The following is a 23,812-nucleotide window of genomic DNA, read 5'->3' as shown; positions in this document are numbered from 1 at the left end:
GGCCTGGAGTCTTTAATGCTTTTCGTGAACAAATGAACCGATGAATGTACTACTTGACAAAACAAACTCACACAATTTATTGTTGGATGTATACACAGAAAGTTATGCACATGAAAATATGGGAATTTTAAGTTTTGAAAAAGTGACATTTAGTGGGGACAAAGATTGCTGTGGAACGTGCAAGTCCTTCAGATGTCATTCGAATTTGGTGTGTGTTGCCACATGGTATTGTCTTTATTTCGGCTGATTTGGAACCTTTGAAATGGGTTTATTTCTGAAAAGGGGAAATCATCAATTAATTACTGTAATAAATTATCATAAAACAGATACAATTATAAATAATATATATATTTTCAACAACAAAGAACCATTTGTAAAAAAAATATTCATCAGATCTTTATAAGGTACAAAGATGGAACAATTCAGCCAAAGCTTGTTCATCTATGGCATTTTTTTTAAAGAGTGTAAATTTAATTTATCAAAATATATTAGAATAGTTTATTAGATATTTCGAAGGATAATAATTAATATTTTAGTATAATAATGTATTAATAAAATTATCCCACAAGAATAAAAAGCTTTATGATTAATTGTAATTAAGAAATAAAATTATTATCTTATCCTAATCATAACGTCCTGTAACACATACCTGTCTTTTTGTGCTCTGATTTGTTCCTTGACTGTTTCAGATTAGACAAATGAAATGAGACTGGTTGAAGCAATCTCATATCTTCGGCTGAAACCAGAAAGAATACATAGAATGTTCAAGATATAATGGCAATCATTACATCATTTTACATTTACAAAAAATAAATCCTCTGAAAAGTCAGAAGACTAACTTACAGATTTGTTTGCTAACGCATGGAAGTGTTTCTTTTGGAACTTTCCTGTTCCTTTTCCTGGCTATAGGATATATAACAGCAAAAGGAAATAAACAGCACAAGACAATAAATAAACACAAATGCCAATGTTTCGCATTGTACAAAGTTGATTTCCATTTTTCTGTTCTGTTTCGTATATATTTCTGTTAATGGTTCTTATCACGGTAAAATTGACCTTGGCTGATCATTGTCTTGGTGTTTGTGGGGTCCTCTGGGGTGGATGGCTTTGTCTGGGTCTGGTATATGTCTTCCGATTGTCGATGAGAGGACACCACAAGAGAGTCAGTGGAGTTCTCTGGAAACCCAACAGGTGGACTGTTTTTGTCCATCTTCAGTAGAGAGTTCACAATAAAAAACATGAACACTGCCATTTTGTGATTCCATTAAATAAAGAGAACAAAAATACTAGTCATCCAATATGAATCTTAATGCATGAGAGAGGAAGAAAGAGATACAGAATACATATATATTTAATAATGATACCTTTGATGTGTGGTTGAACAACTTTTTTTCTTTTGGTAAATGTATCTGGACTGAGACTTGCCTTTCAACAAATCAACAAAAAACAAACATTAATCCTAAATAAATATTAAAACATTTCCCTATTCCACAAAATTAAAAACCTAAATTACTATAGTTATTGCTTTGTCAGTTACAAGAACCTGTGCTTGTCTTTTCTTAATTCATGTGCTTTGTGCTGGCTTCTGATGGTATGAATTTTAGGTTTATGTCCAAGTGTAGCCTGAGACTTTGTGGTCATCTTTGTGACCTCTCTTGTGTTTTGGATGGTTGGAGGAGATGTGGAAGACTTAGAGGTTATAGCGGAGGACAGATTCCTGAATAAATACATACAGTAAAAACACATGTGAATCAGTCAATAGTGTATAAATAAAGGACATGATGAACAAAATATTTGTGAAACAAATGAAAGTTTTTCATAATAGTGCTCGTTATTAATGACTGACTGACTATATGACAATTGCTAATCTCAGCAATAAACGCTTCAAATTAATTTACTTTAGTTAAAATACAATTTGGATATAATGTATTGGGCTAAATATATTATTCTTTAAGATGTTTCCTTGCATCTTAAAAAAAATCTACAAATACTCTGACCAGTCTTTAGAAATCACACAGAACACAATAAAAACCGCAATAAAAGCATTAAAAATATATATCAACAATTTTAGCCTATTTGTGATGTAATTGTTCTCCTCCACCTGTTTAAAGGCAGGTATTCGTCCCGGGATGTCTTCTTTATAACCGGCCTGCTGTGGCAGCGCCCCCTGGAGGTAACGGCTGTCACAATACAGGCGTAAGCTGTGTTTGCGGACAAGCGGCGGGCGGTGTGCGCTCTCTCTGTGCCAACGTATGCAACACATCCATTCAGACTGAGTTCGTATTTAAAGAGTCTCCCCAGAGGTACAGCTGGAGCTCTCCAGTTTATCTGCAGCTCATGCCGACCCAAAACAACAAGGGTCAGAGCGGAAGGAGCATGATCTTGATCGTCTGCTGTCTTCACTTTGGTTACTGTTCTGGTACTCGCTGCGTAGCCCGGACAGAGAGACCTCGCGCTCAGCTCGTAGTTCGTTCCTGGAGATAGACCGCTCACCACAGCCCTGTTAGAGAAAACGAGGAAACATACACTGATAAACAATACATTTAATTCGTGTGTTATTTATTCTCACTGAATGAAATGCAGAACACGTAAAAAAATGCAAAACACAAAACTTTTGATACCAATTGGATCAAAAGATATTGTTTTGGACAGTGTGACCTAAAAGGCATGTGTATGTAAAGGCGTGTGATATAAAAAAATGCAATAAAATTTCATATTTATGGTAAAATATACTGTATATCAACCAATCTTCCCAATATTGTAAGCTAATTGTATAATGTGACTCAAGTATATCAGAATAACATGATGAAGAAGGCATGCGATCTCTATAGATTGTCATAAATAAATGTGCATAAGTATTTGTAGAAAAGTTCAAATTAAATAAAAATGCAGTCAATGGATACCATTCTGACCCACCCTAGCAGCGTTGTGGTCTTCACCAGTGTGTCATTACAGAAGATCTGATATGATTTAGGTTTGACTCCTCCCTCTGGCTCTACCCAGCGCAAGTGTACATGCGTTGCTGTGCAGCCAATCACACAAAGCTCCTGTGGACACTTGATTGTGGTGTCCAGCGGCTCTAGAGTGACCACAGGGTCACTAAAAGGACTGACGTCACCATCAGAAGTAGACAAGTTGAGACGTAGGGAGTGGGACTCCACAGACCGGTTGGTAGAAACGGGTAAAGTCACCTGACACAAGTGGCCATGGTACAGCATGAGATCTCTGTCAAAGAGACTATAGAAACCCAATGTAAAAATAAATATGAAATAATAGACCCATGGTTGAGCAAAAAAAAGTCAGTGTCTAGTGTAACCTGTATGTGACCTCCAGGCCGCTCTCAGGATCACACCTCACCCATGACACAGTGTAGAACATTGATGAAAGGATAGTAACCCTCACTGGGGGTGGTTTGGGTAAAAGTTCCAGTTTGCTGAGACACATGTTGACCTCCTCCTGTAGTTCTGGCCCAGTGGTTGACAACACAGAAAGCACCTGACAACAAAGCAAACAACAAACTGGCATCCTGTAAATGAGTAATACATCTACTATAAGCAGTGTCAGCTATTGTAGAATATCCACCAGATTTAGCCACTTAATAAGACAAGCTCTCCCTGCTGATACTTGTTACTTCCTGCATCCCATATATGAATATCCATATGTAGGTAAATTATAAAAATAAACCGAAGCCAGTAAAAATGGCTTGTAAGGGATCTTTAGTAATAATGTTATGCACATTATACTGTAACGAATTGCTGTAAAAACTACAGCGTTATTTTACAGAAGCTGACTGTTTTTTAAATAATACAGAATATTGCTGTAAAGTGCAATGCATTCTGGAGTCACGTGACGGATTAACTCGAATGTACAGAATATTGCTGTAAATTTCAAATCTACAATGGCGGGATGACCTTCAACAGTCGAGATTGGGGTAGTGCGCAAAATGAGTGATTCACACCTGTGGTAAGTGACTTATTACGTTTTTTTTCCATATTTGGTAACTATACTGGTAATGTTATATAGAGGTATCTACATTCGCGTTTCATATTGGTAACCCCGGATTCAACCTCCATCTGCGGGGACCGAAGGAGTCTTGCGCGGGGTTTCAGCAGCGCCGTCGCGGTAAGATTTCAAACATTCTCCGTCGCTATAGCACCTGAGGACAGAAGTTGTTCAAGTTATTTTGAGTTTTTGTACACACCAGGAGCGAAGGCGGTATGTGACGAGCTACAGTTCATTGTATTAGTAAATTGACGGGTTTTTTTTATGTTGAACATCGCGCCCGCCATAGACACGGTGAAAGTTACATGCTTCGACTGTTGGGATTCACAGGAACTTAGTGTTGAAAACCACACTCGGTCGTGATTATTTTGTGGTGTAATTCAAATTTGCAAATGCAGTTATCCGTTAAATCGAGCGCCCAAATTAAAACGAGTCACCAAAGCTTCCGGTAAATCGATGTTTACGGAGGATAGCCCGGATAAGTGATTAATGTACGTAACCAGCAAGATATACAGTATATGTAACGGAGGCTATCTGAGAGCTGTAGCAAAAGACGTTAGCGACACCTTCATCGTTAGAGCAGGCCTGTCCACCAAATAGGACCGTTGGAGGGTGGGAGTGAGACGGCCCGTTACAAATACCAGTGTGATAATTTCTTGACCGTGACATCCCTAACGTTAGTTGGCTTACATTTCTGTATAAGTACGGTTTTAAGTGTAAGTTACTCTGTGTAATTTGCTTAGAGTTTGTTTGAAGAGTCACTTATACTAAAATGTAGTTTAAATGTAAAAAGCTTAAAGATAAAAGTCTAAAGTAACTATTAACTATCGTCACATGTGGTATTGTTTGTTTTAGGACACACTTGCAGGCCACGGGATGCTGTCTACTGAAGGTTAGGTTGTGTGTGACGGTGTTCAGCACAGCTTCATGTCTGGGCTTCCCACTCTGTTCATAGCATGTTACATATTCATTCTTGAGTACCAGGATGGGGCAGCGTGTATCTTGGAGTCCACTGAAAGGTATTAGTTGAACAACTTCCTTACCTGCATTTTATAGATATGTTAATGTTATATACCTGTTAAGACCTTTAAAACAATATTTCTCAACGAGAGATGGATTTTTTTAGGGCAAGTTATTTAGTAGTCTACCCTATTTAACACTAGCAAGCTGATCATTTAATTCATGTGTTTTAATATAATATATTTTAAATATTTAATATATAACATTTAGTTTTTCCTGACTCTTTGTAGATATTAATCCAGAGAGTGGAACAAGAAGAAGCGTCATCTAAAATGCCAGGATACAGAAGAAACCGGTTGCAGTGAACCCACATGTTGCCGCTCTTCTAAACACAATGATGAACTTTCAGTGTAATCGATCAAAAGTAAGAAGCACACACGCACACACACACACTGAATATAAATTGAATATCTAACATTATTCTCTTCCATAGTTCTAGCTACTTGTTGTGCTCTGATGGATCAAGATGTGGACCGTTTTATAGACACACTTGGGCCTTGTTTTGCGATGTTGTTACATGATGGTTATGTTGGTTAACGTGTTGTTTAAACATTCATTGTTTAAAGAGCCATGTTGGCTACTATGAAGTTGTAACTGAATAAAAATATTTCATGTACAACAAGGTATAATATTCGTCTGTAATGTATTTTTGTCTCAAAACATACTGGATATACAGTGATTTATGTATTTCTTCTAAATACAGTTAATTAAAATCAAGCAATTTGCTGTAAAAAATACAGCATTATACTCTTGCTATTCAAAATTACAGTTTTTTCCTGTATTCTGCAATTACAGTAAATGCCTGTAAATCAACTACAGTACTGTGGTTGTAAAATTTACAGTAACTGGCTGGCAACCCTGCTGCCAGTAATTTACTGTAAATTTTACAGGATTTTTTTACAGTGTATGTCATATGTGTTATCAATTTAATCATTTTGAAACCTTTAACTGTCCGTGCAGTGCGCCATGCTTTCTGACTATAACCACTCCACTCGGTCGAGACACCAGCACTCTTAACGTCCTAAAAGATAAAGAAAAAGAGGAAACATCAAGTGAGCATAAGGGATTTTAATGCTACACAAAACTCAAGGTTAACATGTTTCTAAAGTAACATTTTGCCCCCGTAAATGAACTTTGGGTTATGACTACTAGAGCAGGGTTAAAATTGCTAAGAAGTGTGAAACATCGCTGTGCTAGAATTTAAAAATAAAAGTTTGTAGAAACATGCATCAAATCACTAAACAACACTCGCTACATTAAATATGGATTTTCGGTTCACAGTCACATAAACTTCAGCAATATTTTAATTGCAATTTTAAGTGAGAAACTTAAAACTGGAATCAATTATTGTTTTTATTTGAATATGCAGATACAATCATAAATAACAAATACGCAGTTTAAATCTCAAAACATGACTACCCAGAACTAACCTACAATAAAATATGAACAGTGTAAAACACAGGTAAAGATGACTCTGGATTACGTTAATCCAGGGTTAAAAAAAGGATCACTTAAAATTGTTTGCTTCCCCTGGTTGCAAATCCATTCAAATTTAAAGATGTATAAATAAAATTTGCGTTCAAAACAAGATAACTTTCATTTATAATCTTTACATTCATCTCTCCTTTCGTAATAATATTCTGTACGTTCTCTGGATTGCAATATACACTAAACATAAAAAACCTACATAGCAGCAAACCAGACTGAGTCCGGCTCTGCACTCTGCAGCAGCTGTAAAAGAGCATTCAGCACAGCAGAAATGCAAGTGCTTTCCATCAACAGTGCATGACCATCTTCATCTTTTGCTAAGCAGCTCAGTGCAAAGCATGCAGTTTGACACATCTCCAGTCCTGTCCCAGAAGACAGCAGAGACTGTAGTTTGTAAACCTTGAGACAAATAATAAAAGTAAAGGTATTAAAACAGTTAAGTGCTGTCATATATCAAATGTGTATGTGTGTCTCTACCATTTTGTATTGAAGTTTTTTTCCCAGTTTATTTGTAGTCCTGTTCCTGTTGCCCCTCCCTGATTTTTCTCACCCATCTTGTTATCCTTGATAATGTTCTCGATTGTCTTGGCTGTTGCTTGTGTGTGTTTGGATTATTCACTTATTTATGAATTATTAATGAATTTATCATATTTTCATAAAAAAAGAAGTGTTTGCAGTATTTAGTAGAAAGTATTATTTAAGTCATAATATGACTTTTAAAGGGCGTGAGAGCCTCACACCATAGATTTCAACAAATCCCTGTACTGTAGGACCACAGAAGACATGTCTGGAAACTCACTCAGGATTTTAAATCACTCAGATTTTTAAAAAGCAATACTTTATTTTATTATTTTAATTTTAAGTAGATAATTTTTTTTATTAAATTAATTTGTTAAATTCAAAAGTTAATATTTAATAGGGATATCTAAAAAAAAAAATTATAATAATAATTTCAGCACGTTGTATTTTACTGAATCTTTGAAGGATATTTAATGAATCCCATTAGGATCCTTAAACAGACTTCCTGGTTTGACAGACACAATTTAGATGAAGCCGAGTACTTTTTAGTTGCATTCGGACATTTTAGTTAACGTGCTTTGAAATATGTTAAGATACTTCATTGCAAATTGTTTTCAAGACGGCTCAAGCATGCATTTTAATTTGGGATTAGGTTAAAGGCCTGTCTATGGAACTGGGCTCTACTGACTAAACTAGATTGTTTAATCTGGGATGTCAACATGATCTATCCAAGTCAATCTGACCGATGAAGAGAATTCATGATCTTTTTCTTACCAGTTGTTGCTCTTTGGTTTCTCTCATAATGAGGTTCTTGGCCTGGCCACTGCCACACAGGCGACCGACAGCAAATGCTGCATTCATTGCTGTGTCTGCAATTGTATGAAATTCAAGTGTATCGGTTAGAACTTGCTAGTATTTTTATACATGTGTTTGCAGAGTTGATTAGAACCTTTAATGTTCAATCTAATCAAAACCAGGTAATATTAATTCTATGTTCGATTCCAAACTAAAATATAAAAAGTGTAACAATTTAGAAATCTAACATGGAACCCCCATCCCATACTATTCTCCACAACACTTTACTGTGGCTGTTTCTCCATCTCAAATATAAAATACAAGTCTTCCATAAAGAGTACACTGACCTTTGTGGCTGCATAATAAGCACTTTGTTAAGCATCTGAAGGTCTTGGAGGCAGACGGGTGGGATAAAATCTTTTGACAGGCTTCTTCACACAAGGATAGCTGGGCGAGAATAAGTGCTGCAGAGTTGGCTGTATTCTCTGTTTCATTATCCAGATGAATGGACACGCTCTCGAGGACCTGATTGAACACAGTTGGGTTCTGAAGCAACCACTGCCGCCCTGACACAGTTTCAACCTAATACATTAAGAACATACCATAGAGTGATGTGTAGCCAACAACCATATGGTAAACATTTTGTTTGATAAATAATGTAGCCGTACCAATGAGGCTATTGCTCCGGTTGCATTCATCACAATATCAGGATCATGTTTTGTCAGAATCTGTCCAAGGGCACATATCGGATTGTTGTCCCCTTCGGCCCACTTCTGAAGTTTAGTCACCATGGGTTCATTCTCAAGCAGTACGCCAAAGATACAAGCTACTGTGCTGATTAGCCTGCATAAACACGCAAGCATGCAGATACATTAACAAATGTCCTGATGAGCCAAATACTTTCATTCAACTTGTTTTGCAGGAAACACATGGTCATTAAACAGTAAAGCAACAGGTTAAAGAAACTTCTGTAAAAATCTTTACACTTAATAAACTTCCTACCAAATTAAATATTGATTATTATATTTAAAAGAAATGTCTTCAGAAATGCCATCAGCTGAAGAAGTGCTCAATTATTTTGTGTGACCTTGAAAAAGAAGGGGATGTTAGAGCTCTCCAAAGGCCCTGTCTGTGCACCATTACTCAGGGATACAGATATGTAGCTGGTGTATGTACCTCAGCAGAAACGGAGCATTGCTCACTGTTGGTTTGGGTTCAACCTGAGGATACTGTCTCAAAAAAAAAAGTACCCTCTGTACTGGTAATCTTTCTGCCCTTTCAGCAGAGAGAAAGACACTCATTACGCTTTGACCTCTCAGAGGTCTGTATTTGGAAAAGGTCAAAGGAGAACTGTTAAACAAGATTACTATCATAAATAAAAATGAATGCGCCCTATACGATAGGTTGCCACCATGGATGAAACCAATTTTGTGAAAGCCTGCGCAATATCGTAAAGAATGAGTGGATCCTAGATCATGCATTATCAAGTAGGCCTATTGTAACATAAAGGCTGATTGAAAAAATATTTTTGACCGAAATTAAACAAATATTTTTCAATAATACCTAAAAGAAAGATAATGACCTACAAAGGAAAGTTAATGTTACATTGGGACGTTTTAGAATTGTAGACTACTCCTGTGTTTATGTACATTACCAATCCAAAGTTAAGGGTTATTTGACTAAAATATTTTTCACGATCTTGAAAAGGTCTGAAGGTCACTAAGTTTGAAGATCTCAATGTTTGAAATCATTTAGCAAATATAATTGTGCTAACAAATTAGCATCTTGCATTACAAAACGGAAACTGAAAAGCGCTAAACTGAGTGTGGGTTATGTGAAGACTAAAAACTATTCATGTGACCTCAAAGAGCATTTGATTTATACCACTAATAATAAAAGAGAAGTGGTTCAGTTCAAGTTTGTTTGGAGCATCCATGACAACACACAAGAGCTTGAATGAGCAGTAATATGTGCAAGATTATTGCACCTCAATGCTTCAGTTCTGACAGGTGCTATTTAAAGAACCAAGATATTGGTTTGAACTGTATTCATAAAAAAAACAATTACATTTATGGATTATAATGCTTACGGTACTGACCTTGAGTCAGGGGACTTCAATACCTTCTGTAGTACATCTATGCATGCTTTGGGGTTGCAATGTTGAAGTACCTTTTCCACAAATTTACCTTTTTCCTCTTGGGCAAGCTTATGTAGAACTTCTAATGCGATGGAAATGTGATCATTGTGTGGACACAGAAGGCATGTCAAGGCATTTTCTGTATGACATGGAGCTGGACAACAAGCTGCTGATGTCATTCCTGAAAAGATGCTTCAAAACAAATCAATGTTTCATTTCATATGCATACACCCATATTACTTTTATTAATGATACAAAATTGGTGCCACTTTCATTGACAGTTCAGTTTGTACATTATGTACTTGCTGGCAGCCCTTAAGTCAACTGGCTCAGTCAATATTCAGTTTTGTTTATATTAGAAAAGTAATTACTAGTAGGCTAAACATTGTTTTTAAATTACATTACTTAAAACTATCAAACATGAATAACAAAAACTCTTTATAAGTCTTTAGCATAAATTAAACATGGCTACTCGCAGAAAACATTACACTTTTCAACAGATATAATTAAATATAAATTTCAACACAAACTAATTTCTAAGGGATTTGTAAAAAACTAACTACAAAAACGCCTTATTAGTAATCGAATAGCCTTCATCCTACAATATTCTATACAATATTGTATGCGAGTACACTGCATGTAGTGCACGTACAGTAAAATTGAGTGCTACAAATATTTATGTCACTCACCAGAAAACGTGCAGTTATCCTTTGTAGCAAAATAGATCGAAAAGAATACCAAAATCCGCACAAAAGATAATCGCTGTTTTTTAACATCTATGCTTACTGGCTTTGATAATGCATTCGGTGATTCGTTCTCTCTTTTGAGGTGTTTTGCAAAATGACGCGAACGTTTTTGAGGGTTTGATGTCGACTAAAAGTGTGAATAAAATGTTAATTTACATCCGTTACAGAGGAGAGCTGCTACAATATGTTTCTTCCAGTCCACCGGTTCCTATGGAGACGTTTGGGTAAAGGTTATTCACGCCATCCTCTAGACACACATTAAACTGGCCTGCCTTGCTTGATTTGTGAAGGTTGCTGCACTAGTTCAACTGATACAGTTGCACAAACCACAGATAAGTTATTAGTTAACTTAGATGCCACTTAAAGTTTTAAATGATAAACAATGGATTGATGTTAATGGTAAAATTTGGAGTGGGACATAAGTGCTTAAAACAGCTATCACTTTTCATAAGCGTTGTTGCTTTAATTTTACGTGATGCACTAATTTTGCTCAACATAAAATAAACTTTATACAGCCACTCATTTTTCTTAACACCATTGCACGTCCTATAATTTTCAAATTGATGAATATAACATTGATATTCAATAACATTGACCAGAATTGTTCAATAGACCATGCGCAGAAAAAAGAATACATAACGAAAAGAAAATCTAAAACGAGAACACAAACGTGGACAAAACACATTGCAACCAAATAAACCTTTACACATTTAATATTTTATTTACTTTATTCTTATATTTTACAGTGACAAGAAATGGTCAGTTATCACAAACTTTGTCCATTCACATATTTATGCCTTTTATGTTTGTATGGTAATAGCTTAGAAAAAATAAAAAGAACAGACACCCACCTTACCCAAGACTCCCATTTCTCAGAAAGAGTGAGGATCAACGTGTGGATATTCAGTGCACAGTGTTCAACCCAACCAGATAATTCAATTATAAATTATTCGGAATACGCACACAGGTAAACACCACATGTACATATCTGTATACATGCGCATTTGCAGGTGCACGTCACAGTTTGGTAGAGTTGCCCTTGACGTAAGAGGAAGACACACTTGGAAACTGTGTGCAAATTTAAATCAAGATGAGAGATTAAAAAGTGAAAAATTAATAAATTACGCTCACTTTGACAAAAAGTTTAAGACAAACAGAAGACTAATCATTGAATGACTGGGACCCAAATGACAACTTACATCCAAGTACACGTTGACAACATTAGTCAACTTTCTGTGTGGGTTTTCAAGTTTTTCCCAGGACATCCCTCTAAACTGAGTGCTTGTTATGGTAAGAAAACGAAACATAACATGAGTGGAAAGAGTAAATAGGACTGTAATGCATTTTAAAAATGGGTATGCAAAAAGTGATGCTGCCCCAAAGTAGGCATATTCCCCAGCACCACCCCCAAAACTTCCCACTGACAAATAATAATAAAAAAGGAAACATTCAACCATTTCATCCATGTCCTTCAGTCAATAATGGCATAGCACACACAATACTGGTGGTGTGGTTTTGCACAGCTATTGGCTGTATTCTTGTAGAAGGTATGGCAGGTGGGTGACTATGTGCTTGGTTATGTGCACAAGAAGTTCAACCAGGAGAGAAAAGGGTAGTACAGTGAAGAGGTCCGTATTCCATCCTTTCAGTTGTACAGCAGTTTTGTCCCTCGCAACCAGTGGCTAATACTTCATGATAGGTGGGTGGATGGAACGGGCAAGCGCATGACTGTCAATACTTGCAGTCCACAGAGTTATGACGGCATGGTGTTTTTCTTCATTAAACACACATCCATAGCAGCAGGTGGAGCTTTGAAGACCTCCTCTGAACGAAAAAAAAAACTAAATTTCCCAAAATCTCCACAGGCAACCTGTGAAGATGTGACAGTTCAGGGAAACAAGTTTTTTCCCCCAATGGCCCATCCAACCCATCAATATTGTCTCCTATCCTTTCAGTCAGTTTTGCATTTCAACTCTCACCCCACACCCCTCTGACCCCCGTTCTTAAAACTGGGGTCGAGGAGATCATCGTTCGGGCTCAGACTCCAGTGCCAGAACTCGTTTACGTTCGCGGCACTGCTTCTTATGGGCTGGCCAATCTCTTTGTTGGCACTGCGAGCCACAGTAGCGTGCCACCTGGCATCGGCCACAGATGTTGAACTCTCTCAGCTGTAAAGACACAAAAATAAAGACAGTGAGGTTTTCAGGATTAGAACAAACAGCATAATATGAATAGGTCTTGTTTAAACCTGATTTTGAATCGAGTATCAACATTTGAATATTATGACTATAATTGCATTTTTTTCCAAATTACACATTTCACCTTTAAAATACTGATTATGAGCAGTATTCAAAGTTAAACATAAGGATTTTCTTTTGCTCTATGCCATACTGACCCTCCTCTCAATAAGCGAGCAGGGTGGGTAGTGACACTCGTAGTAGGTGCAGGAGCACTCCTCCTCTTCCACCAGCTCTCCGTTGGCATTATAGTAACGTGTGCGACTCAGCTCTAGATACTGCTCCTCAACTGGGTCTGCAGGAACCTGTTGGATAGCCAGCCAGTACAGCGACTGCTCTCTAAAAAAAACATTTTATTTGAAATTAGAAGGCAGCACAAGTTGAGCACAGCAGAAATGTGATGCTTGTCAAAATAAGATATTTTAATGTGATGTCATCTCAAACGGGGCAATGGAAGGGACCTCAAAAGACTTCTGATTTTTTTTGTTTGTCAATAAATTCACAATACTGTTATTTATAAAAAGTCCTTTAGATGGCACCAGTTTGATTGAAAATGTAGATACTGTGAAAGAGACGTAGAATTAGAAATGAATATGCACATGTCTATATGCAGTTGGAAGGAGATATTTTAAAACATTTGACGTAAAACATGCACAACGTGTATTAATACATATAACTTTTAAATGATTTATCTGCATTGTTCTCGGGCTCTCCGTGTAGTGGTACTTACAGGAACGAATGCCATTGCTGTAATGTTGTTTTAATGAAAGATGACTGAGTTTCCATCAGTGCAGAAGAGATTTATACCAACGTTTTCCCCTCACACATATACAATATAAGCATTACATGATGTGTACTTGTTTTATGAAAAAAAATGTGATATCAGTGATACAGTTCTTCCATATAAAAAAGTTTAAAAGTCGCTTAAGCTATACCTTGCGTTCTTCTTGCACCTGCTCTACATTTAACAATAAATATTTTAATTAAAAACGATTTAATTTGCTTAAAACTTTCTATAATTCGCACTACACGCAAATGGCCTGGATAAAACCTATCAACGAATTATATAATCTACATAATAATAATAAAATAAGTTTATTGATAGGCTTCATGTATTTAACATTTCGCAATGTACGCTTGTCATTATATGCGCGCTGGCAGTTTGACCGTGCATCGCTTCTCAAATGCTGCCGGTCTGTAGGAAAATAGGCAAATACTGAATAAGTGCTTACGAAATAGGCATAACCAATTCGTGATTTTCAACGAATGCCAGGAATTATCACTTTGGTATATTGTACAGACAACGAACAAGGCCACCAGGATTCTTTCAAAACATATTAGCCTATGCAGTAATAATAAGCAATGTAATGAATTTTGCCTTTTAAAAGTTACTGGCATTAACACACCTTTTGCATGTTCTATGTCAAACGTTTTAAAATATCCCCTCACCTATGTGCCTATTCATTTCCAATTCTACATCTCTTGCACAGTCTCTACATTTAATTTAAACTGGTGACATCTAGAGTCCTTTTTATGCATAACAGAAACTATAACTTGTGCACAGGAAAGTCTTCCGATATTTATTTTTCCCCAATATGTTTTTTTTTGTTTTCCTTATGCATTACTTTTATGATATAGGAAATTACCTTTGTTTGCTAGACAGTTCTTCTGGTTTAGGACTCCATCCAACAGGAACAAGCCGCAAGTTATCTAGACGGTTGTCCACTGTGACAGAGTTTATGTGAACTACTTGGAAGCTTGGAGCGATACCCCCTCTGTGCTTTTCCCTATGAACCAAAAGATAAAAACAATGACTTAAGACAATTTATATTTTATTTTTAATATATAACTTATAGAGCCCTTGTGTGAAGAAATGATAAAATGAACTGCATCCTAGTAGTGCACTCACCAGAGTAACTCATGCAGTGGTCGACCTGCCCACCTACCCTTGCCTATGTCAAAGGCAAAAGCAAAGATTTTGGCCCCATTCCCATCTGCATCAACTTCCATGCGAGCCTGATAAAAGATTTTTCCTTTAAAAATTAGGATACTTTGTAATCAATTTTTTATACATGAGAGCAAAATCAACTAAAAACCTAATTTAAACACATCACTGAAATAAACCCAACAACTAAAACTTATAGTTTAGGTAGGTCATATGGCATAATGACATAAGATTTGGGTTGTTTACAAAATGTTTCAGTTTCGCAAGGCATATAAAAATACATTAAAATAAACAGAAAGTTACAAAAATCATAAAATATATGGCATTGCATATTTTCAAGCACACTTGATAATATTTTAATATGACAAGAATTGACATCAAAGGCCAAAATGTTTGTTATGGTTTATCCTATAACTGACCAAAGAAAGAAATATGTACAAGCAAAATAAAATCTACACACAACTAGGCATGTTTTACCGGTTTTAATGTTTCCAAATCACTAAAATTTTCTGTGCTACCATTTCTAAATAATCCAATCATGTAATTCAATGTTTGATGTTTATTTCTACTATACATGACAAAGATATATATTTTTAAGAATAATGTAATTGAAGGCTTTATTTTTACCTGACACACATGTTATGTATGTTGGTTTAAAATTAAATGCATTGTGTGCAGTTGAAAAGTGTTTATTTTTGTAAACGCAGACATTGGGAAATAACACATTTTAGTTTTGTAATACCAATACCATTACAACGTGAAACCGTTGTATTTTGGTAAATTTTATTATGCCGCATAAAATCTCATACTGGCCCATGCCTACACACAACAAGAACAACACATACACGCACAAACATTTCAAAACACAAACAACCGAACAATCATTCCAAATGTTCTCACCTCAAAAGCATAGTTTTCCACTAAAGGTATGTCTTGCTCATCAATCAAAGTGTATTTTGTCTGAAGGGAAAAAATAAATGCGTTATAAAAGTGTATTTTAGACCACAATTAACATTGACATCAACAACGTCTGGTACAAACAAGTGGTCCCCCGTCAAAACAAGCGTCAAGTGCAGCGGATTAGCTCTGTCTTGTACAAATGTCGGTCTTTAGAGGATTTTAGACGTGTTTTAAATCATACTAAAAACTTACGGCAGGAAAATTGACCTGAAATATTGAAACAACAATCTATATAAACGATTTACTGGCAAAGAATCGAATGCAATGTGAGGTAACGTTAACCTGTGATCTATTCAATCTCATAACAACATCAAGAGGGCATCGTTAGCTTCATTATTGCCCTCTTTCATGCGATGCTCACATGCTCCTATTGTTTAACCCCAATTTTTGTTTGTTTACCGGGTGCCCTCTAGTGTCATGGCATGAGCGGCCTGGCATCAAGAGACGACTCGGCTTAATTTGTCCGACCCCGCTATCTGAACCGCGCAAACAATCACCCTTAAGATAATGGATGCCGCGTTCATCATTATCGGGTGTTCTGTGGATAACATACGAGATTACTGACAATACGCAGTTTTTGTAAGAATGTTTGAAAAAAGCCAGCAAGCTAGGACTGTGCTAACGTTCATCACTGCCAACATGCCGGTTTTGAGTCACGCTGCAAACGGTTCCTGGTTGAGGCATTCAGACATCTCTGAGACATATTGGATGCCAGTGTCATAATAAACGTGGATCAAGCATCGGAAAACGTAACATTACATTACCTCATCCTCCCAATAGTGCAAATTAAACAAACAACTTTCGCATTCTCCAGTTAAGAAACGATCTCTCGTCCGAGCAGCGCTGTAGCCACGCTAGCGGTACTACCAGAGCAAAAGTAGGCGGCTCAAACGCGACGCAACCTATTTGGCTAACAAGCCGGTCAATTTTACTGAAGAAAACACAAATTTCGACGACAATTACACATGCTCTCATGAGCAAAGTAGGTAATATTCATTCGCAACGTAATTCTTTAAAAAGAGGCATTTAGCTCACGGTTCTCAGATCCCCTTCGCTTCGCACATGGCAGCCCTAGGATTCAGCTCACCTTCCCGGCCACACGGCCAAGTCGAACGATCCCAAGCTTGAAATCCGACATTAGAGGGGATGTCAGGTCTGTGCTGGGATGTGAGAGCGGATGCAATGCTTAGACGTTTAAAATCGGTACGGCCAACACAACCCTGGGTACAAATTTGTAGTGTAATAGGTTAAGTCTTAGCCCGAAATCTCACCCACCCGCTTCCAATCCTCCGAGATGCACCGTTGTGAGAGGTTGGAAAAACCTGCCAGCTCCAGGGGGCGGGACTAAAAACATTTACCAAACCTAAACCAATCGTAAACTAGGACTGACAGTAGTTCGTCCAATAAGAATTAGAGTTCCGCAACGCCTAGGGTTACGTCTGAAATTCTCACGTTGACGTCTCAACGATAAACTTAAAAGCGTTTGACCGGTTTGTCCAATCCAAATGTGAAAATTCCCAGCAAATCCCACCCATTTGTTTCACCACGCCTTTTCATACGTAAATAAAACATGACATTTTAGCGCGAAATGTTGCTCATTGGTACCAATGGAGTGAAATCATGGTAATATAGTTCACAAGACGCATATCAGAAGTTCACGGTAATAACATAAAAGCGGAAGTGTTAAGAGAGTATAACCAGTTTTGTGTTTTGCGATAAATATAAAGAAACCACAGCGTTTCTTCTGATATGGCGTGAGGGAAAATATTTATAAGAGCTAACTTAATCATCCAGTAGCCTATTTATCATTTTATCGTATCCTTTAAATAATTAAACGTATTATGTCATTTTCATTTGAAAATATGCGTGATGCTGGAGAACATTCTTTGAATGAGAATTTTGACGTAATGAAAACATTTACTGCATTTACAAAATGCAACACGTTGAAACATTTCTACTGCACTGCGATTTGAATTAACTATAAAATGACGACCCCCCCTGCATGTACAGGTTGGGCTGCACGGATCTACTCATATGCTGATGATAAAATGCCGCAAATAGTTACACATTAACATCAGTGTTTTCTAATTTCTCCCAGTCTTTTGGACATAGATAATGCTGTCGACCTGCTGAACCCGACGACAGATTATTGTAAAATCTTATACCCACGCTGTGTGTCAAGACTCACCTGGTAATACTGGCCAGTGACCACAATCGAAAATAAAACTCGATACTTCAGAGACTTGCGCACTCTCTAACTTCCGTGTTACACACCTGCGAGTGTGACAGAGGCAGGGCTCTAAAACTGGATACACCTGCGCCACTGGTATTTTACAGTATACATCAGCGAAACTGGCCAGTCACCCGTTGTTTTATATGCTTTTTTTGAAGAACCAACATATCTTCATCCGTCGGTGTCATGAGTGCCGAAAACAGACTTTGCGAACTTCAAACGGTGTCCTTGCATGTCAGTGACCTGGAGTCTGACCCTCGACTGGACGACCCTCCGAAACAGGAAGATCAGAGAAATGTATCTGAAACTGGTGGATTGTTGTCATACAGCAATGGCACAGTGAACAAAGAATCGGCGACAGAACCTGTGAAAAGACCTGTGGAGAGTGATGTCAGCGATGAAGATTCTCTACCGGCTTCTGGAGAACTGAAACTGTGCTCAGAGCATGGAAGCGCACTAGAGTTATATTGTAGTACAGAAGGGAAATTGGCCTGCTCGAAATGTGTTTCGGATGGATTTTGTCAGGGTCACAGCGTGACAAAACTGGTTACACGGGCAGCTGTAGTAAGGGTGAGCAAGAACAATTAAATAGCATGACTGGCTCACATAATTATGGCTTTTTACAAAAAAGTTTAAACAAATCAGTTTAATTACGATTATTCAGTAAAAAAAATGTTATTATACTTATTATAACTGTTTAAATGTTTAGTATTTGAGACTTCGTAAGTGTTGTGCTATTTGTGAACATTTGTGTGAATCACATGGGGAGGGTGTTGATAGTTTCTTTATGTCATAAAGCTGCAGACAACCCAATGCACCTTATAAAATTAAGTAGCCCTATATCTTTTTCTTTAGGACTTAATTAAGGTAATTTATTGTAATCTTTAGACATTTGTTTTTAGTGAAATTGTTTGAGATAGGCCTAGGACTGCACGTATTTCCTTAATTTTTCTGTTGTTGGTATTGAATTTTCTTGTTTTCTCAGGAAAACTAAAAAAGAAACTGTATTTTTACCGAATTTTACGGTTGTTTTTACAGGATTTCCATGTATGATGTAAAAGAGTGGTAATTGTACACAATTTTGCTGTTTTATTTAGAGATTGTTCACATAGCCTATCTTTGAAAATACTAAAGCAAATTTACTAGAAAAACATGTAATTTTACGCCCCTGCTGCCAGAAAAAGTCCTTTTTTGGGTGGATTTACTTTTACATTTTTCTCATGACCTGTAGTAAACACCAAAACGTTTATTTGCATTTATTTGTTGAGACACCCGTAGAGACAACAGGTAAAAAGGCCAACAAATTAACATTATGAAGCCCTATACAAATTTTGTCAAAGGATCATCCTAGTTCCTTCAATAACATGTTAAAAAACATTACAATTTAGATACTAGGAATACAATTGAATCCATATTTACACATTAATTGTGTAATAAAGGAAGCAAATAATATAAAAACATTCTCTTTATTCCACTGAGAAACATTGTAGACATTCCGGACTCCTGACATTACTAGTTCAAACCTCTTGGTTGCACTTAAAACGCTTTTTCCTTTCATAATCTAACATTACTCTATTCCCTTGGTTTTAAACAGAATCAACTGGTGGATGTCTGTGAAAAGATGCAGCTGCAAACTCTGCGGATCGAACGATTTATTGATCGTACACTTACAGCCCGAGAGAAAGCTGTACAGGTAGGTGATAAATTCACTCATCGACAGTGTTTTATATAATTATTAAAATTATACCTTGGAGTGCCATATAGTGGTACATAAACATCATGGTATAAAAATATTGTAATAATTTGTATTGTGGAACAGTGTATTTTAAATACCATGGTATAACAATTTTGTAGCATCAGTGTACTGCCACAGTACATTTTATTTGAAAGGAAAAACATGAATAAAATACCCAGATAATCACCTGAAGACTAGTAATGACAGCAAAGACACAAAGTATTGCATTTCTATGCTGGTCAATATCCCCTTGTCACATTTTTTTGTTTCTTATAAAATTTACAATGTAGGAGTGTTCAGATGTTTATAGTTATAACATGTTAATACTGTATCGTGTAGTAAATGCCCCGTGTGCTGTTGGGTTGCCAGATAGATGCAAACAGCGCGAGAGAGCGTGTGCTGTCTCAGGTAAATGCCATACGTGAGGCTCTTGAGGAGGAGGAGCAGCGTCTCTTGGAGGCCATACAGCGAGAAGAAGAGCGCGTGGAGCAGTGTCTCCTCACTCAGAGAGCACACTGGACACAGACTCTAGAGAAACTTGCACACACACGCACCAGTCTCGTGAACAAACTCACACACTCCACAGATGCCATGCTTGTGGTGAGTGGAAAAAGGAGAAATTTTGCTAAAATTCTGTTACAATTTTTATTTATTTCTAAAACGACTTAACTTTGGATGTGAAAACACATGGTGGTAAAAACACATTTTAACTTAAGTAAACTTTATAAGCATTAGAAATAGAACGACAAGGCTGAAATCAAACGTCAGGGAAATAATAATCTACAGTCCAAGAAATTTCATTATTTTCAAGGCATCTAAACAACTTTATTACCATTTTTTAACCCCTTATTACTGTAATAAAAAAAACTTTATGAAAAAAATGACTCAAAATGGTTTCGAAAATGTTACGGGAGAATTTAATCAGCTTTGTTTGTTTTACCTGTTTTAAATACTATGTTTAGATAATCAATCATATATCGAAAGAATATAATCATAGAATTTTGACAATCTATTGATTGTTGTTTTGTTTTATTCTTTATTTTCAGAGCGCTAACCAGGAAATATTTGACAGGTAATTGTTTCAATTTACCATCAGTTTAATAAGTTTGTAATATGTTATCATCATAAAAATTTACGATAATTCAGAAGTGATAATTGTTTTGTACATGAATGTATCAGGGTTGAGGATGCAGAAGGTGTTGGTGAACCCCGAGACACTGAGCAACTGAGTCTGAATAGAGAATGTAGCACCAGTAAACTCATGCTGGGTTTATGGGCCAGTGCCATACTGCTTGCACCGTCAGGTTAGTCCAATTCCAATTCAATTTCTACACAAAACATCTAATGAAAGAATAAGTACATTAACATCTCTGTTCACATGGCTTTCATTTTGGTTTAAACAGAAACACTGTAGGCCATTCTCACTCTTAGAGTTAGACAGAACTGAGCTTACCTTAAAGCATAACTGAGTTTAACTTTACTACATGTAAGACTTTGTACTTTGCACGACCTACCTCTTGTCAGGGATAGTGGGATTGTTGACTTTTTTGTTTTTAATAGTTTATTTATACAGTGAAAAATGCATTTTTACAAGTATAAATGTTTTGCGAAGTCCGCTTTTTCAGGTAGCTTTAGGAGGAGTTTAGCATGTCACACAAAACCTTTAGCATGCTCTTCCAAAACTTCCAAGTATTTTTTTTTCCTTGGCTGTGGATGACAACTTTTTTATTTTTAACATTTTAAGTATCACTTGTCAAGTATCACAAAGAATTTAACACTTAGGAAGGGATAACTTCAGCTAGGAAGAGGGACTACACAGAATTGACCAGTGCTTCCCAAACTGTGGCCGGCAGCCCTCGATGGGGATGGCAGTATTTCAAGGGGGCGTGGCTTATGATGTATCAAACTTTTTTGCAGTGCCTTAAACAGTAGATTAAAATAAAAAATATAATAGAGATGCATTGATACTAAACTTCTCCACTGATACTAATTATTCTGAGCGATATCTGCCAATACCGATTCTGAAGATTGAATAAATTCTTATCTTTCTGAATGTTATTAATGACTATTAATATTAAACATCAAACTTGTGATGTGTCTTCACGCTTTCTATACACAGAGCACAATTTCATTGCATTTTCCTGTCCTCTTTTGATCGACAGGATATATCGGCCCTGATCATTGGCTGTTTTTAAACTATCAACCAATAGCTGAATGTTAATTTAAACACCATTTCTAGATGTATTGTGGCCATTCCAGTAGGATTTAAATTTCGACAAAATCAAACCTCAGTTGTGACAAAGTCATCCAACATCAAGAAAGACTGACAGCATGACAAGATTCGGGAAAACTGCAAAACAATCAAGGATATCAATTTAAAAAATGAGTCTTGAACTTTTCCTATAAACGTCTACAATTTTTTTGTTGTATTTCTTAGAAGGGAATATAAACTTTTGTTTGCAGTATTTGAGATCTCGAAATACAGAGTTGATTGAAATACTTTTCTGTTTTGTACCTGTTGCTCCAGTTTTCGTTTTCTGCTATTTTAATTTGAAATTTGGGAGAAATAATGTAGCCACAGATTGAAACAAAAAAGATAATTTTCCCTACATTTACATGAGTAAATCATTTTGTGTAATTGTCTCTTAATTTTTCAGCGGCTGAATATTTAATGTATGTTCCTTTTCTTTCTTTAGGTCCGAGTTCAACAAAGCTACAGTTCGAAATGAAAACAGTCAGCCCACTTCTATCCCTCTCTGACGACCATCGCACTTTAACTTTCCTGCACAAACGCACGCGTCAGTCACCCCCCTATGACCCAGCACGCTTCGACAGCTGGCCCAATGCTCTCTGCTCCCCTCCCATGTCCTCTGGCACCCACAGCTGGGTACTCGACATGGGCAAAAGCGCCGCCTTTAAAGTGGGCATCTGCTATGCTAGCATGGAGCGCAAGGGGTCCGGAAATTCTGCCCGGTTGGGCTACAACACAAAATCATGGGTGCTTTCACATTATGATGGAGACCTATCCTTCTGCCACGATGGATGTAATGTGGGCATATCAGTGGTTAAGAAACTCAAGAGAGTGGGTCTGCTGCTGGACTTGCCCAGTCAGACCTTGCTCTTCTATGATCCTGAATCTATGTCTTTACTACATGTAGTCAAACATGCTTTCAGCGAGCCTCTGCTGGCTGCATGCGCTGTGGCGGATCAGAGTGTCTCTCTTGTCAATCTGAAAACACTAGAATGGACGGAATGAACATTTTGTAATGCAAATTATAATTTAAAAAAGGTTTCACATCTTCTTTGCCATTGAAGACTGATATATCAGGTGTGAGAATAACAATCATATATTTTAGTTCTAGAGAAGCAAATTTGACTTAAATGTACTCATTTACATTTAAAAGACTGACCGACTGACTGTTTTTATATTTTTTAAGTTAAATACATTTTCTGTTGATGTATAGTAGGCCTATATGTTTAAATTAGTGAAATGTTGACTGTGGTATTTATTACCTTTATTTTAAATAGTTTAATGTATATGACAACCCACATATTTTGATATTTTAAGACAATTAAAAAGGCTTAAAGTGCTTAAGGTAAAAAGTGTTTCCCAAGTACAAATGTTGGACTGAAAATGCTGGCCAGTTTCAGGGTGTGATCACCTCTCTTTTCTCTAAAACAAAACCTAATTCCATTTTATTCTCATTTACGATGTAAATCTAAATACAGAAACAAATATATAAACACATAATCATTCATATATTTGTGTTCACTATTTGTAAACATCTGCCAGGTGCAAGTAAATATGAATAAGGTTTTGACTTGAACGTTAACTTATCGTAGTAGTTTTTGTTATTGATTTAAAGTGTTGTGTCATAATAAAAAAAGACAATAAAAAGTCAAGCAACACAATTCTTTGGTATGGTTGTTGTTACTGCCAGTTTTTCCACTGGATGAATGATGATGTTAATTGTCATTTGGGAACATTTGAAGTT

General features: G+C 36.6%; 3 protein-coding genes and 1 long non-coding RNA gene across 6 annotated transcripts; 2 read left to right on the top strand and 2 right to left on the bottom strand.

Annotated features, from left to right (window-relative positions):
- Nucleotides 1-16: 16 nt before the first annotated feature.
- On the bottom strand, nt 17-10,965 carry LOC130418780 (uncharacterized). Of its 2 annotated transcripts, XM_056744867.1 has the most exons (16): nt 10,651-10,965; nt 9,923-10,153; nt 8,493-8,667; nt 8,172-8,406; nt 7,804-7,898; nt 6,710-6,909; nt 5,965-6,043; nt 3,317-3,495; nt 2,917-3,237; nt 2,102-2,500; nt 1,544-1,717; nt 1,365-1,425; nt 1,057-1,210; nt 844-903; nt 650-736; nt 17-274 (listed from the first exon to the last, which is right to left on the bottom strand). In XM_056744867.1, exons 2-16 carry the CDS (start codon nt 10,138-10,140, stop codon nt 189-191), a joined length of 2,523 nt encoding a protein of 840 aa, XP_056600845.1. In that variant the 5' UTR covers nt 10,141-10,153; nt 10,651-10,965; the 3' UTR covers nt 17-188. The 2 variants fall into 2 exon arrangements, with proteins under 2 accessions (XP_056600845.1, XP_056600847.1); XM_056744869.1 differs by lacking the exon at nt 10,651-10,965 and having other exon boundaries at nt 10,011-10,117.
- Nucleotides 3,378-5,609, top strand: LOC130418782 (uncharacterized). The gene is made up of 3 exons (XR_008906396.1): nt 3,378-5,021; nt 5,253-5,386; nt 5,456-5,609. It is a non-coding gene; the product is annotated as an uncharacterized LOC130418782 (long non-coding RNA).
- A 451-nt stretch (nt 10,966-11,416) lies between the features above and the next one.
- zmynd19 (zinc finger, MYND-type containing 19) lies at nt 11,417-18,170 on the bottom strand. Of its 2 annotated transcripts, none has more exons than XM_056747117.1 (6): nt 18,038-18,170; nt 15,790-15,849; nt 14,854-14,960; nt 14,591-14,731; nt 13,103-13,283; nt 11,417-12,875 (listed from the first exon to the last, which is right to left on the bottom strand). In XM_056747117.1, exons 3-6 carry the CDS (start codon nt 14,952-14,954, stop codon nt 12,732-12,734), a joined length of 567 nt encoding a protein of 188 aa, XP_056603095.1. In that variant the 5' UTR covers nt 14,955-14,960; nt 15,790-15,849; nt 18,038-18,170; the 3' UTR covers nt 11,417-12,731. The 2 variants fall into 2 exon arrangements, with proteins under 2 accessions (XP_056603095.1, XP_056603093.1); XM_056747115.1 differs by lacking the exon at nt 18,038-18,170 and adding an exon at nt 16,937-17,328.
- Nucleotides 17,433-23,729, top strand: bspry (B-box and SPRY domain containing). The gene is made up of 7 exons (XM_056747114.1): nt 17,433-17,472; nt 18,241-18,652; nt 19,677-19,775; nt 20,187-20,417; nt 20,864-20,889; nt 20,997-21,121; nt 22,514-23,729. Exons 2-7 carry the CDS (start codon nt 18,269-18,271, stop codon nt 23,071-23,073), a joined length of 1,425 nt encoding a protein of 474 aa, XP_056603092.1. The 5' UTR covers nt 17,433-17,472; nt 18,241-18,268; the 3' UTR covers nt 23,074-23,729.
- Nucleotides 23,730-23,812: the final 83 nt, after the last annotated feature.

Source organism: Triplophysa dalaica, chromosome 4, assembly GCF_015846415.1.
Source record: "Triplophysa dalaica isolate WHDGS20190420 chromosome 4, ASM1584641v1, whole genome shotgun sequence".
Taxonomy (NCBI): Eukaryota; Metazoa; Chordata; class Actinopteri; order Cypriniformes; family Nemacheilidae; genus Triplophysa; species Triplophysa dalaica.
Note: the sequence above shows the minus strand (reverse complement) of the source record. Positions and strands in the feature narration are given on the sequence as shown.